We start from the raw sequence: 14,216 nt of genomic DNA on the forward strand, positions 1-14,216 counted from the left end.
GGGTGGGAGGATGCTGTTGCATCATGTCCCGTTTGTGGGTCCCTGGTCAACAGCTGGTTGCCCACTGTGTGAACTACATGATGATGATGATGATGATTTACTGCATTTTTATACCGCCCAATAGCCGAAGCTTCCTGGGCGGTTCACAAAAACTAAAACAATTCAAAGTATAAAACAAACAGTATAAAAACATGATATAAAATACACATTAAAATGAATTAAAACATGCCATACATGATTAAAACATCCTGAAAACATCCTGAAAACATTCTAAAATTTCACTGGATAGGCCTGCTGGAATAGATCAGTCTTTATTGCTTTTTTAAATTCTAAAAGACTGTCAGGTTGACGAATCTTCTCCAGCAGGCCATTCCACAGTCTGGGAGCAGCAGAAGAAAAGGTCCTCTGGGCAACAGTTGTCAGCATGGCTTTCTAGATGGGCTAGATGGACCCTTGGTCTGATCCAGTAGGGCTCTTATGTACCCCTTATGGACTTAATGATAGCAATTAATTCTAAATTTGCATCTATGCATATAAACTTGTTGTTTATTCGTTCAGTCGCTTCCGACTCTTCGTGACCTCATGGACCAGCCCACGCCAGAGCTTTCTGTCGGCTGTCGCCACTCCTAGCTCCACCAAGGTCAAGTCTGTCACCTCCAGAATATCATCCATCCATCTTGCCCTTGGTCGGCCCCTCTTCCTTTTACTAGCATTTGCAAATATTATGCAGAGCAGTCTCTTCTTTTGTTCTCTTTTTTTGGCAATGCCAAAGTAGCCACCCTAAACATGAGCCTGTAGATCCGTTGGAGGAGGCGGTGAATCTGCCTCATTGCTTCCACCCCGCTTTGTTCTAGATGTGCTTCTGCTGAATTTGTATCCCACCTCAGTGTTAGATGAGTTCCTGGAGAAGTCTATCAATGTCTACTAGTCCTGATAGCTATGAGCTACCTCCAACATCAGAGGCAGTTAGCCTATGTACACCAGTTAACTTAGCAGTAGAAGGCAGTTATGTTATCATCCATTACTGCTGCCGTGAATGGTCACTGGGCTTATTTTGCATATATTTAACTTGTGTTGCAAACATTTTTAGTCTTCGCTTTTTGATTTTCATGGCCATCTGGTTCCACTGTTAACAAACCCCCCCCACTCCTTCCAGTTGAGGAAAAAACCTTGATGTAGCTGCAGAAATGGACTCTAGTCCAACCAAAGCTTCCACACCTTGGATATCTCCTTTAGGGTCCTGGCTGAAACCCAGAGCGGATTTCTTGGCCCACTGACATCGGAGCCACCAGCCTCCGCTGGCCCTACGGCCTCATCTACACCAAGCAGGATATTGCAGTATGAAAGTGGTATATAAAAGGCAGGAGCCACACCAAGCAGGCTATAGCGGTATGAAAGTGGTCTGTGTCTATGGGCCCCAACAGTTGTCAGTGCACTTCAATACTGCTATAAAGCAGTAGTGTGGCTCCTGCCTTTTATATACTGCTTTCATACTGCAATTTCCTGCTTGGTGTAGATGAGGCCTGTGCCTTCTGTTGTGTTCATTTATTCTGCAATGTAAATCCACCCTTCGCCGATTTAAAAGCCCAGGTGGTATTGCTTGCTTCCCTGGCCCCGTTTTGGGGTGACGGATACGCTCGGAAAATGGTTCGTTTTCTCGCAGTCAGCAGTGGCAAATATGCCCTCGGCAGCTGCAGGCTGTGGAATTGGCAGGCCCCGCTGCGCATCATGGGGCCTTATTGTTCATGCGCGTGCATTCACATGGATGTGCTGCTGTAGGCAAGGTTCAGCCCTTCTCCCCCCCACCCCAGCCCCGCACCCTCCTGCCAGCTTAGAGATTTAACTATTGACGACCCTGGGGACAAGGCTGAATCCCAGTCAGCAGACAGCTCTAGCAAACCACACCGGCGTTTTAATCAGGTATCCCCCCCCCAAAGGACAAAAAAACCAAACAAACCCGGATTGTCACTTAGGGGGCAGAGAGAGAGACCCAGGAGGAAACAGGGAAGAGGGTCCTTGCTAAACAGGGATGGTTCGAGGGCGCAGGCTGGGTCTGGCTTCTTGCTGAAAGGGTTAAGTGCACAGAGCTATAGAAGGCTAGAGAAGCCTGCAGATTGTGACCTAAGCCCAGCCACCTTCCTGATCCACCTCCTTCCTCCTTCGCTCTTGCGGGGGTTCTGCTGTTGGATGGAGCCATCGGAGGCGGCCAGGCTCTTCCCAGAGGTTGCAGCGCTAGAGCTGCAAGGAGCGGGTGAGTTCAAGCCCCGGCGGACCACCGATGAGGACAAAAAGGAACAATAATGTGTGGCGATGCCAAAAATCAATCGTGGGGAGGGCTGGAGCGGGGAGGGGGGGCTGAGCACTCTCTTCATTCAGGTTGTCAACACTTCACCTGACCTGCGCACCTGTGCTTTATCAGAAGCGCACCAATCGGCAGGTTAGCTCCCGGGCCGGTAGAAAGCTGCAGGTGCTGATTTCTGCACAGCAAAGCTCTGCCGGAGGCACAAGAGCGGCCGCAAGGGTTCCACCCACCCACATGGTTTGCCAACTGATCAGGGGGAGGGGCCGCTCCTGCGCCTTTTTGACATTCTGCTTGGCAGAATGTGGCCCGGACAAAAGCGACGGGGCCCTTGCTGTTCAAAGCAGAGGAGCAAGGGCAGGGGAAAAAGTTGGCAACCCTTATGTGTACCCATGGCTAAGAAGAGAAAGAGTGTTCCATTTATGTAGCACCTCCTGGGTGTTTAAGGTGCCTCCTACGGTGCATCATGTCAGTACAATGGCCCCGTTCAGACAACACGCTAAACCATGCTGCTTTAACCACAAAATGGTTAATGCAGTGCATTAAGGTTAATGCAGTCCCATAACCATTTTGTGGTTAAGCAGCATGGTTTAGAGTGTTGTCTGAACGGGGTCAATAACTCTTGTTAGCTCTACCTCCTTGGTGGGGTACAAATGAAATGAAATGAATAAATAAATAAATAAATAAATATCTAGATGGTGCAAATGAGTGGGGGAAGGGGCAGGCTAAGGTGAAACATGGCTTGCCAAAGGCCACCTGGTGCCTTCATAGCTGCAGTGAGCAGTGCCAGGTGTAAGTTTTGGAGAGTCTTTGGACAAGGTACCCTGATGGACCCGGTCTGCCTTCTCACCACCGTTGCTTCTGCTTGCTCCGGCTCCTCTTCCTTGTCATAGCTCCCACTTGCTTGATTGACAGGCAAAGAACCAGGGTGCAAGAAGACCGTGGCATCTACTGCTCCACCACCACCTCTGTGGTCAGGGCCAGAGTGAGGGACAGGTAAACAAGCGGGTTGCAATGGTGAAGAGGAGGAGGAACTCCAGGGGGCTGAAGAGAAGATTGAGGGGAGTCATGATAGCCCTCTTCAAATACTTAAAAGGTTGTCACACAGAGGAGGGCCAGGATCTCTTCATGATCATCCCAGAGTGCGGGACACGGAATAACGGGCTCAAGTTACAGGAAGCCAGATTCCGGCTGGACATCAGGAAAAACTCCCTGACTGTTAGAGCAGTACGACAATGGAACCAGTTACCTAGGGAGGTGGTGGGCTCTCCCACACCAGAGGCTTTCAAGAGGCAGCTGGACAGCCGTCTGTCAGGGATGCTTTAAGGAGGATTCCTGCATAGAACAGGGGGTTGGACTCAATGGCCTTATAGGCCCCTTCCAACTCTACTATTCTATGATTCTAAGTCTGCAGAGTACAGACCCTCAGCAGATGCCTGATCATGCCAGCTTTGGCACCGGCCCTGTGCATAGCTGCGCTGAGATTTGGACAGACGCCTTTCCTGGCTTGCATCCCTTTAGCAGCTGCACTGCGTTCTAGTAAAGAATTAAATAGTTGTCAGCTACTATACAGCCTCCCCCAATCTGGTGCCCTTCAGATGTGCTGGACAACAGCTTCCATTATCCTCTGCCAGTCTGGCTGCTGTGTGGGTCTGATGGCAGCAGTAATTCAACACACCATGGCTGGGGGAGCTGTTCTAGGATCTGAGCAGGTTTAAAGAAAGTAGCCTTCACTTAAGGTGCAAAAAACTCCCTGGCTCAGGGTCCCTAATAAGATTGGAGTCCCAGGCTTTCAAATTTTAGCATTTCAATGGGAAAGATGGGCCATCAAGATAAGGAAGGGTAAATTGGATTTACCCTTCTCAAGGGATTAGTACCTGATTCTAAAGAACATTTGAGTTGTTATTGACAAATCCACATTTCCTAGGTCTTAGAACAGCAGCCTGTCTCTGTCCTTATGGCAGCCTTCCTTCATTTTATGTATTTATTTAGGGCCCAACCCTATGCATGTTTAGATAGTTTTTCAAAAGTCTTAAAACCTCCAGCATTGCTGGCAGAGGGGATGCTGGGAGTTGTAGGACTTTGTAAAAACTGTCTAAGCATAAATGGAGTTGTATCTCTAAAGTGGTTTATACTTTATATAAGGATGCTAGAGTGGCTTACGGTCAACCAGTAAAATAAGATGGTCCCTGCCTGGAGTGTTACAATCTAAAAAGACACAGCACGCAAGGAAAGGAGGGTTGGGAGGGGAAAGGAAAAGGGGGGGGGGAATCATGGAGGCATATGAGATTAGGTCAATCTTTCCCAACATGGTGCCCTCTGCATACTTTGGACTACATTTCCCAGCATTCGTGATCCTCTGCCATGCTGGCTGGGGTTTATGGAAGTTGAAGTCCAAAACATCTAAAGAGTACTACGTTGGGGAAGCCGAATCAGGGCATTGTCAACAACAACAACTGAATCCTGAAAAGGGATTTCTATCACACCTTACCAGGTCTGATGATTGACTTATACTGAAAAGGTTGCATTATATACTCACCCTTTCCCCAATTTGTTGCCCTCTAGATTTTTTGGACTACAACTCCCAGCATTCCTGCTAGCTGGGAATTCTGGCTTGTCGCCATTGATAGGCCTTTTTCACATGAATTTTGTTTAATTCCCTTTTAAAGGCATCAAACCCAGGCTAAGTTTGCAATCTACTTACCTGGGAGTAAGTTCCACTGAACTCAGGGGCACTTACTTCTGAGTAGACAGGCATAGGCCTGTTTGGCCCAGTTACAATCTGGAATTCACTCAGTTTGTATTTTTTTTAATGTATTGTTTAAATGCCATTTTTTGGTTGCATGGGGTGCAAATCAAATTATGTATTTATTAATTATTATTATTATTTCTTCTGAATACACATACACTGGATTGTGCAGTAAATGCACCTGTGGCCTGATCAAGACAAGCAGTGGTAATATATGTTTGAAAGTTATTTTTCTCCCGTTTCCATCTCTTCAACTGACATGTTAGTCAATTAATCAAATTAGTTTTTTAATCAACTGATTAGTTCACCGTTCCCCAACCTGCTGCCATCCAGAGGTTTTGACAACAACTCCAAGCATTCCTGACCATTGTCCATGTTGGCTGGGACTGATGGACATTGTAGTCCAAAACATCTGGAGGACACCAAGTTGCGGAAGGCTGAATTAGTTGATTAACCACACAGCCCTATATTTAGGGTGGCCCGATGGAAAGGAGGAGTAAAAAGAAGCCAAAGGCAAAGGTAGAACCAGGTTCTACCTTTGCCTTTGGCTTCTTTTTACTCCCCCACGGGGTTTTCCTTGCTTTTGCACCTATGGAAAGGAGGACAGGGCTCCTGCATCTTTTAACAGTTGTATTGTTAAGGGAATTTCTCCAGGTGTCATTTGTATATATGGAAAACCTGGTGAAATTCCCTCCATCACAACAGTTAAAGCTGCAGGAGCTATACTAGAGTGGCTAGATACAAAAGAGGGCAGGGCTCCTGCAGCTTTAACTGTTGTGAAGAAGAGGGAATTTCACCAGCTGCTGCATGCATACGAACAACACCTGCTGAAATCCCCTTTTCTATACAATGGTTAAAGATGCAGGAGCCCTGTCCTCCTTTCCATAGGGTCACCCTACATTTCTTATTTTATGAGGAGGTGGTGTGTGTATGGCACAGCCACCTAGAAGAGGAATTCCTTCCCATATATGGGAACAAATAGTACCTCTTTTAACATGGTGGGTGCCTGCCATTAGCAGTTTTTATATGTTCTATTAATTTAATCTTAAAAAAAACATGTCAGAGAATGAATTGGGTATGCCTTTGTACTTGATTACAAAGGGGGTTTATTGATGACAAGCTGGAGCGTGTTCAGAAGAGGGCAACCAGGATGATCAGAGGTCTAGAAACAAAGCCCTATGAAGAGAGACTGAAAAAACTGGGCATGTTTAGCCTGGAGAAGAGAAGATTGAGGGGAGACATGATAGCACTCTTCAAATACTTAAAAGGTTGTCACACAGAGGAGGGCCAGGATCTCTTCTCGATCCTCCCAGAGTGCAGGACACGGAATAACGGGCTCAAGTGACAGGAAGCCAGATTCCAGCTGGGCATCAGGAAAAACGTCCTGACTGTTAGAGCAGTGCGACAATGGAATCAGTTACCTAGGGAGGTTGTGAGCTCTCCCACACTAGAGGCCTTCAAGAGGCAGCTGGACAACCACCTGTCAGGGTTGCTTTAGGGTGGATTCCTGCATTGAGCAGGGGGTTGGACTCGATGGCCTTGTAGGCCCCTTCCAACTCTGCTATTATATGATTCTATGATTAGTGTAACCCAGAGATGCACAACCTTTTTGACTCTGCATGTGATGCAACGTTGGCTAGTGCACTGTTAGCAGTGGCAGGAAAGAAGCCATCTGTATGAGAATCTCAGAGAGCAGGGACAGTGGCGCAATTGGAGAGGGGGGGATTTGGTGGAAGAGGGGGGCTTAGGTAATGCACCCCTGATCTAACTAATTAATCAACTGAGGACACAGTCCTATACACTGGCCTTTCCTAACCTGGCATCCTCCAGTTACATCATGACCACAATCCCCATCATCCCCAGCTGCTGATGGGGGGTATAGTAGGGTGACCATATGAAAAGGAGGACAGGGCTCCTGTATCTTTAACAGTTGCATAGAAAAGGGAATTTCAGCAGGTGTCATCTGTAGAGCTCTGGCTATTGGGCGGTATAGAAATGTAATAAATAAATAAATAAATAAACCTGGTGAAATTCCCTCTTCATCACCTCAATTAAAGGTGCAGGAGCTATACTAGAGTGACCAGATTTAAAAGAGGGCAAGGCACCTGCAGCTTTAACTGTTGTGATGAAAAGGGAGTTTCACCAGGTTCTCCATATATGCAAACGACACCTGCTGAAATTTCCTTTTCAATATAACTGTTAAAGATACAGGAGCCCTGTCCTCCTTTTCATAGGGTCACCCTAGGGTATAGTCCCTACACATCTGGAGGACAATAGGATGGGAAAGGCTGCTAGACCAACTTGTGAACTGCCCAGGGAGCTTCAGCTATTGGGTGGTATAAAAATGCAATAAATAAATATATAATACCTGAGAGAAAATCCCATTAAATTCAATGAACTGTCTGAATTCAGGGGGGTTACATTTGAATTCAATGGGGCTCATATTTCTATGAATCTAATGGGGCTTCCTCCTGAGTAGATGTGTATAGGATTGCGCCATTAAAAACTCCCCGCCCCCCCCCCCTCGCTTTGCAGTGTATCAAGATGACTGAATTTCGTTTTCAGCCCAGGAGTCGCAGCCCGAAATAAAAATGGAGGAGACGACAGGATCTGAAGCCAGCGGGCGGCTCGCAGCAGCCAGCGAAAGGGACCCCCACGTTGTCCAAGTCGGGACCATCAAGGAGTTTCTGACTGGGGAGGCCCCCCCGCAAATTAAGCAGGAGCCGGAGGAGGGCCTGCAGCAGCGCTGGGAAAGCCAGTGGCAGGAATTCCTGAAGACGGTGGAGTCGCCTCACTCTGGTTGGCGACACCTCAAGTTACCTGAGCCCGTCTCTGAAGAAGACACCAAGGAATTCCAGGCCTCCTTCAAGGAAATAGCCAGTGCCAGCCTGTGGCCTAGGGGAGAGTGGGTGACACCACCGGCTTTGCCAGGCCTCAGGGCCCCCCGGAAACCCAATGGAGGCCTAGAGGAGACCATGAAAGTGAAGGAGGAGATGGCAGGCGGAGAGGCCGCTGACTGTGAGGCACGGCGCCAATGCTTCAGGCACTTCTGCTACCAGGAGGCCGAGGGGCCCCGGGGCGTTTGCAAGCAACTCTGGAAGCTTTGCCATCAGTGGCTGAAGCCGGACAGGCGCTCCAAGGACCAGATCCTGGAGGTGCTGATCCTGGAGCAGTTCTTGACCGTCCTGCCCTGGGAAATGCAGAGCTGGGTCAGCGAGCGGGGGCCCGAGACCTGCAGCCAGGCAGTGGCCCTGGCCGAGGACTTCCTCCTGAGGCTGGAAGAGCCCGAGAGATGGGCACACAAGGTGAGCGGGGTGTGTGTGTTTCACGCTGGGCAGTGGAGGCTCCGATGTCAGTGGGGCGGTGAATCCGCTCTGGGTTTTTAGTCACATCTGCTTCTTTTTCAGGAGCCAGGGCAGCTGGTGGAGTCGTTCATCAACACCCCAAATTCGGAGCAGGATCTGCCTGACTCCGTAAAGCTGCAGCTCTCTGTGGAAGACAAGCCGGAGCGTGACGGAGACTCCAGTTTCTTTGGTAAATATTCAAAGAGACACAGTTACTGATTGTTAGAGAATCTGAAAATAGCTCCAGGCTGGGTTCCTTCCCTCTCAGGAACGGGCGCAGTTGGCGCACCAACCGAAGTTGATAATGGGCGCTCCAGGCCACCGAGGTCACCTGGGCCTCCAGTGACAGAGATGGATCTAGGAGCACCCCCAAACTACGGACCAGTGCAACCCCAACCAGAAGAGGCAACCCCCCCAATTCCCGGACTTGGGAACCACCAACTCACAAGGCCTCACATCTTCAGTTTTTGGTTTTGGGCTTTTGTCCTGCTGTGGGAGCAGTGAAGACTCCATTGGAGGAGCGCCCCGAATCCAGTAAAGCCACATCCTCTGTCCATGTGCTCCATGGATGATGAAGGGTTTCTGAATGAAGCCTTCTCTCCCTTTGAGTTTTTATCTGATGGTGGTTTTAATCATAAGTTTGTTTGATTGCCTTGCTTTTAACTGAATTAAAGGGAGTGAACCCTACTAAACACCATAGAGCAGTAGTTCCCAAACTTTTTCAGGTAAACACCCTCTTGGTTCCACAAACTCATGCCCAGTGCCCCCTACCCTACATTATAAAAATCATTCAGAACAGCAGTTTTCAATGACCCACTAAGGAAGATAATAACAATAAAATTCAAAACAGTAACAATTAATTGAATATGTATTCAAAATCCAATTACATTTTTTTTAGTTTTTTCAATTAAACATAATTGATGAACTTGGTCCAGTGATATCATCTTTTCAAAGTCTGATAGTCATTTAGCAAGAATATTAGATATCACATTTAGTAACTAGGGGGTAGAGTACCTCACTATTCTGTAAATTCCTAATGTGATGGATGGGCTTGTTGAAGTGATACTGGTTTCCCAATGTCTGGTTTAAAGTCACTTAACATGAGTCTTAAATCACCACGTTTAGTAATCTGGAGTCAATTTCTTTGCTCGGAGAGAATCATAGAATCATAGAATAGCAGAGTTGGAAGGGGCCTACAAGGCCATCGAGTCCAACGCCCTGTTCAATGCAGGAATCCACCCTAAAGCAGCCCTGACAGATGCTTGTCCAGCTGCCTCTTGAAGGCCTCTAGTGTGGGAGAGGCCACGACCTCCCTAGAAGTAGGCAGACCACACTAAAACCACATTCCACCAAATATGGTGTTGGAAATGCAACCAGAAGCTTCTGAACCACTCTCCATAGTGCAGAAATTTCTGGTTTAATCTTCTTTTAAGACATTTAATTGCATAAAAAAAATCATAATCAACAGGTTCCCTCCCCGATCTCATGCATCCCTATTGAGAAGTAAGTCTCATGGAGCCCAATGGGGTCGGGGAAGGAGGAGGGAGGGGTTAACGATGGCGGCAAGCCCCATGCCAAGGAGCACCTGGCAGGGCCAAAATGCTGCTGCAAGAGAACACATGTACTTAAAAAGCAGGTCAATCACAGCAGTATCCTAACTTAATTTTTTTTAAAAAAAAAATCTCCATTTTTTGCAAACCTCTGCTAGGAGGAGGCACTCTGAGGAGGGTCTTAGATGATGAGTGTAGTATATTTGGGAAGGGTCATGCCGGGAGCGGCGCTCCATCAGTCCGAGTTGTCCGAAGCCATGCTGCCAACAAGACCCTCCTCAATCCACACGTGTATTAATACCGTTTAAGAAGAGTCCTTTTAACGGCAAATTGAAATGTTTCAAAAGCACCAAAACGCTAATGAAGAGACATACGGGTGCTTCCTATTTAAAGGGGCCACGCTCCTCTGGATCCTGCTGGTCTGGGCGCATGGGCTGAGCAGCAGCGGCGGCTGGGCGGAGGAGCTGAGCTGAGGAGCTGAGGATGAAAAAGGGCCCATGCTGCACGCGGCCCCTTTAAATGGGAAGCACTCGCCACAGGCTTGCCGAAGGAGGGAGGGAAAAGAGAGTGAATGCCTCTATTTTGTAGCCAGCGTGGTGGGGCTCACCAAGCAGGGTATGTCTCTTCATTAGCGTTTTGGTGCTTTTGAAACATTTCAATTCACTGTTAAAAGGACTTTTCTTAAACAGTATTAATACATGTATGGATTTCCCCACCATATAACTTGGGACCAAACTACCTTCTCCCATAAAAATGTCCCTGGGTTTTAAGACCTTCTGGAGAGGTACTTCTAGGAAAAGACCATCTCAAGCGCCCTCCTGCCACCCCTTTGCGTCTTAACGGCCCCCCTATACAATCCCCCCCCCAAGGGGGAAGTACCGCCCACTTTGGGAACCACTACCATAGAGCATGCACTTCCTTGGACTCCTTGGAGAAAGATGGTATATAAATAGATAACAAATATATATATATATATAGTGTGTAAACTGCCTGGAGAGCTTTGGCTATTGGGCAGCATAGAAATGAAATAAATCAAAATAAAATAAAATGAATGAATAGTGAAACAAAGGTGATGTTTGTGAATGATTAGTAAACTAACGTGATCTTTTAACAATGAAAATGAATGGAGTCCCGAAATGGGCGAGAGGGTACCTTGCGTGCCTCAGCTTCTCACATCACGTTGATTCTTGTCTTGTCTTTTCTAGAAGGGGATGGGCAACTGCAGGAGAATGGAGAGGAGTCATTTCAGCTGGAGAGACCTGAGGAAGTGGGTGTCTGTGGAATATCCTTGGAAAGAGCCAACGGGGAATTCTTCCAGGGCCTTGAGACGGGGCTGATGCCAGCAAGTCCCCCAGTGCCTGGCGGCCCTTGGGAAAGCCATCCAGGAAAGGCAAAGCAGGCTCTTCTCTATGAGGAGGGGGACGCCAGCTTATGTGAAGGTACCTTTCCGGAAGGTATCATCAAGTTCAAGATAAAGAAGGAACAGGCTGACGACAGGAGCTTGGAACTGCTGAACAGCCAGGCTCTGCCAATGGCCGAAAAGCCGTACAAGTGCTTGTACTGCGGGAAGACCTCCAACTGCAAGGCGAACCTTGTAGTTCATGAGAGAACCCACACGGGCGAGAAGCCCTACGCGTGCTTGGACTGCGGCAAGAGCTTCAACCGGAAGTCGACGCTCGTGAGGCACAAGAGGATGCACACGGGGGAAAAGCCGTACGAGTGTGCCGAGTGCGGGAGGCGCTTCAGCATCCGGTGCAACCTTATCAACCACGAGAGAATCCACACGGGCGAGAAGCCGTACAGCTGCTCCGACTGCGGGCAGAACTTCAGCCGGAGGCTGCAGCTCGTCATTCACAGGAGGACCCATACAGGAGAGACCCCGTACAGGTGCGCCCAGTGCGGGAAGTGCTTCACCCGGCGCTCTTCCCTCTTGACGCATGAGAGGATCCACACGGGAGAGAAACCAAACACGTGCACAGATTGTGGGAAAAGCTTCATCCAGAAAGGATACCTCCTCATACACAGGAGAATCCACACAGGAGAAAGACCCTATAAATGTTCATCGTGCGAGCAAAGGTTTCTTAATCGGAGCGATTTGCGCAGGCATGAGAAAATTCACGCGGGGACGAATCCCTCTGGGTGCTAGGATTGTAAAAGAGGCTGAGCCCTCTTTCGGTACTGAGTGCTCTTATGTGCCCAGAGGCAAAGCGTTTCTGAGGAAGAGAAATGTGTAATTAAGCATTTTATAACATTGACATTTTATACCAGCTTTCCATGCTGGCTGGGGGATGCTGGGAGTTGTAGTCTAACACACCCGGAGACCACTAGGTTGGGAAAGTCTGTTTATAGAAAAGTAACATACCAGTAAGTAACAAGTGGCAAACTGCAAAAGGTGTGAAAATCTTTAATGTGAAGATGGTTGGTTAGTGTACCTTGGCTACCCAGTCAGGCTGAAACTTTGGGGGCCTTTTTCACTGTGGAAAAAAGCAATTAGTAGGAACATAATAAAAGTTTATGAAATTATGCATGGTGTTATACCCGTTATACACAATAGAACTTGGGGTTGCCCAAAAGAATAGTGGTCCTATAGATTTAGGATCGACAAAATAACTTCCTTCTTCCCGCAATATGCAATTAACCTACGGAACTCACTGCCACAAGGTGGCGATGGGCACTAGCTTGGCTGCAGATTCTGAAATAATTGCAGCTTGGGATAAAGGGCTGCTGGAATGAAGAAACTAAACACAAACTTCATGTTTAGAGGCAGTGTTCTGGTTTGCATATAATGCTAACTCACGGTTTGTTTAATCCATGGTTTGCTGCTCTATCCAAGGTTGGTCTGGCAGATGACTGAACAAATCATTTGTTTTTTCAATCCCTGGGTTGTTTGTTTCCCTCCTCCTTTGCCTGCTCCTTCCCTGTATCCCAAATGCTTTTGTGTTCCTGTCGTACTGGCATGCAGAGTTTCTTCTTTTAAACTGCAAAATAATCCATGAACAACCCACGGTTCTGGGTTCACGTGTAACTACAAGCCATGGTTTAAACAACCCAGAGTTCATAATTCAACAACAAACCATGGGTTCTCGTCCTGAATTTTTTGTGGTTAACAAACCTTTCTTTTTTAGCGTGGCTGGGTCTGCACATCATTGCCAACAACAATGGGTTAAATAAACCATGGTTTAGTGTCATCTCAGTGCCATTGTGTCTTTGAATATTGGTAAGGAAGGGCTGCTGCCTGCCTGTCCTGGTTGTGGGATTCCTGGGAGATCCAGTTGGCTGCTCCTAGAAGCAGGATACTAGGCTGAGATGGACCTCTGATCCAGCAGGGTTCTTACGTTGTCTCATCCATTTCAGTCCACAAATTCTCTTCTTCAGGGCATATGCTAAATTACAGGAGTGGAGAAGCCGTAGCTCTCCAGATGTTATTGGACTCCATCACCCATAGGCAGTATGGCAAATAGTCAGGGTGATGGGAGTTGTAGTCCAGCAACCCTAAAGCATCCCCGACATGCACCATGTACATTGATGGCGCTATATAAATAAATAAATAATAATAAGATGCTTGAAGGCCTCTAGTGTGGGAGAGCCCACAACCTCCCTAGGTAACTGATTCCGTTGTCGTACTGCTCTAACAGTCAGGAAGTTTTTCCTGATGTCCAGCTGGAATCTGGCTTCCTGTAACTTGAGCCCGTTATTCAGTGTCCTGCACTCTGGGAGGATCGAGAAGAGATCCTGGCCCTCCTCTGTGTGACAACCTCTCAAGTACTTGAAGAGTGCCATCATGTCTCCCCTCAATCTTCTCTTCTCCAGGCTAAACCTGCCCAGTTCTTTCAGTCTCTCTTCATAGGGCTTTGTTTCCAGACCCCTGATCATCCTGGTTGCCCTCCTCTGAACACGCTCCAGCTTACCACCACCATTGTCTGGGCCAGAGCAAGTGTCATGATCAGGCCCGTTCCCCTTAGTGTGGCGGAAGGAGTTTCAGGCTATCAATTGGGATCAGATTCTGAACCAGAAGAAAAAGGACTAGAAATGGACCAGCCTACGCAGGAATCGGGAGGGGAGTCTCCCAGGCTCTTCACCAGCCAGGGGTGAATCTTCACCGGACCTTATCAGTGAAAACGTTAACAACTCAGAGTCTGTGGGAACTCTGCAATCCTCACAGCAGGAAGGGACTTCAGAGTTGACCAATCCCAGGGTCCACCGCAGATTCAAATGGGCAAAGTTAAAAGAAGACGAGAGGTGATCAGTCTCGGCTAGCTTCTCTCCAAAGGCTT

At 47.8% G+C, this 14,216-nt stretch overlaps 1 protein-coding gene across 1 annotated transcript; it reads left to right on the forward strand.

Moving 5' to 3' along the window:
• The first annotated feature begins 2,180 nt into the window (after positions 1-2,180).
• Positions 2,181-12,917, forward strand: LOC134396189 (zinc finger and SCAN domain-containing protein 31-like). Its single transcript, XM_063122593.1, has 4 exons — positions 2,181-2,251; positions 7,614-8,353; positions 8,456-8,582; positions 11,148-12,917. The coding sequence occupies exons 1-4, from the start codon at positions 2,188-2,190 to the stop codon at positions 12,086-12,088; spliced, it is 1,872 nt and encodes a 623-aa protein (XP_062978663.1). The 5' UTR covers positions 2,181-2,187; the 3' UTR covers positions 12,089-12,917.
• The last annotated feature ends 1,299 nt before the right edge of the window (positions 12,918-14,216 follow it).

The sequence above is a fragment of the Elgaria multicarinata genome, chromosome 3 (assembly GCF_023053635.1).
Source record: "Elgaria multicarinata webbii isolate HBS135686 ecotype San Diego chromosome 3, rElgMul1.1.pri, whole genome shotgun sequence".
In the NCBI taxonomy this organism is placed as follows: Eukaryota; Metazoa; Chordata; class Lepidosauria; order Squamata; family Anguidae; genus Elgaria; species Elgaria multicarinata.

What these genes read in the sequence shown, in the direction of transcription:
- LOC134396189 (XM_063122593.1), top strand. Translation starts at nt 2,188, where the DNA reads ATGGAGCCATCGGAGGCGGCCAGGCTCTTCCCAGAGGTTGCAGCGCTA. An exon ending in GCTAGAGCTGCAAGGAGCGG is followed by an intron (nt 2,252 to 7,613) that starts GTGAGTTCAAGC and finishes TTTCGTTTTCAG; the next exon opens with CCCAGGAGTCGCAGCCCGAA. An exon ending in CGGAGACTCCAGTTTCTTTG is followed by an intron (nt 8,583 to 11,147) that starts GTAAATATTCAA and finishes TGTCTTTTCTAG; the next exon opens with AAGGGGATGGGCAACTGCAG.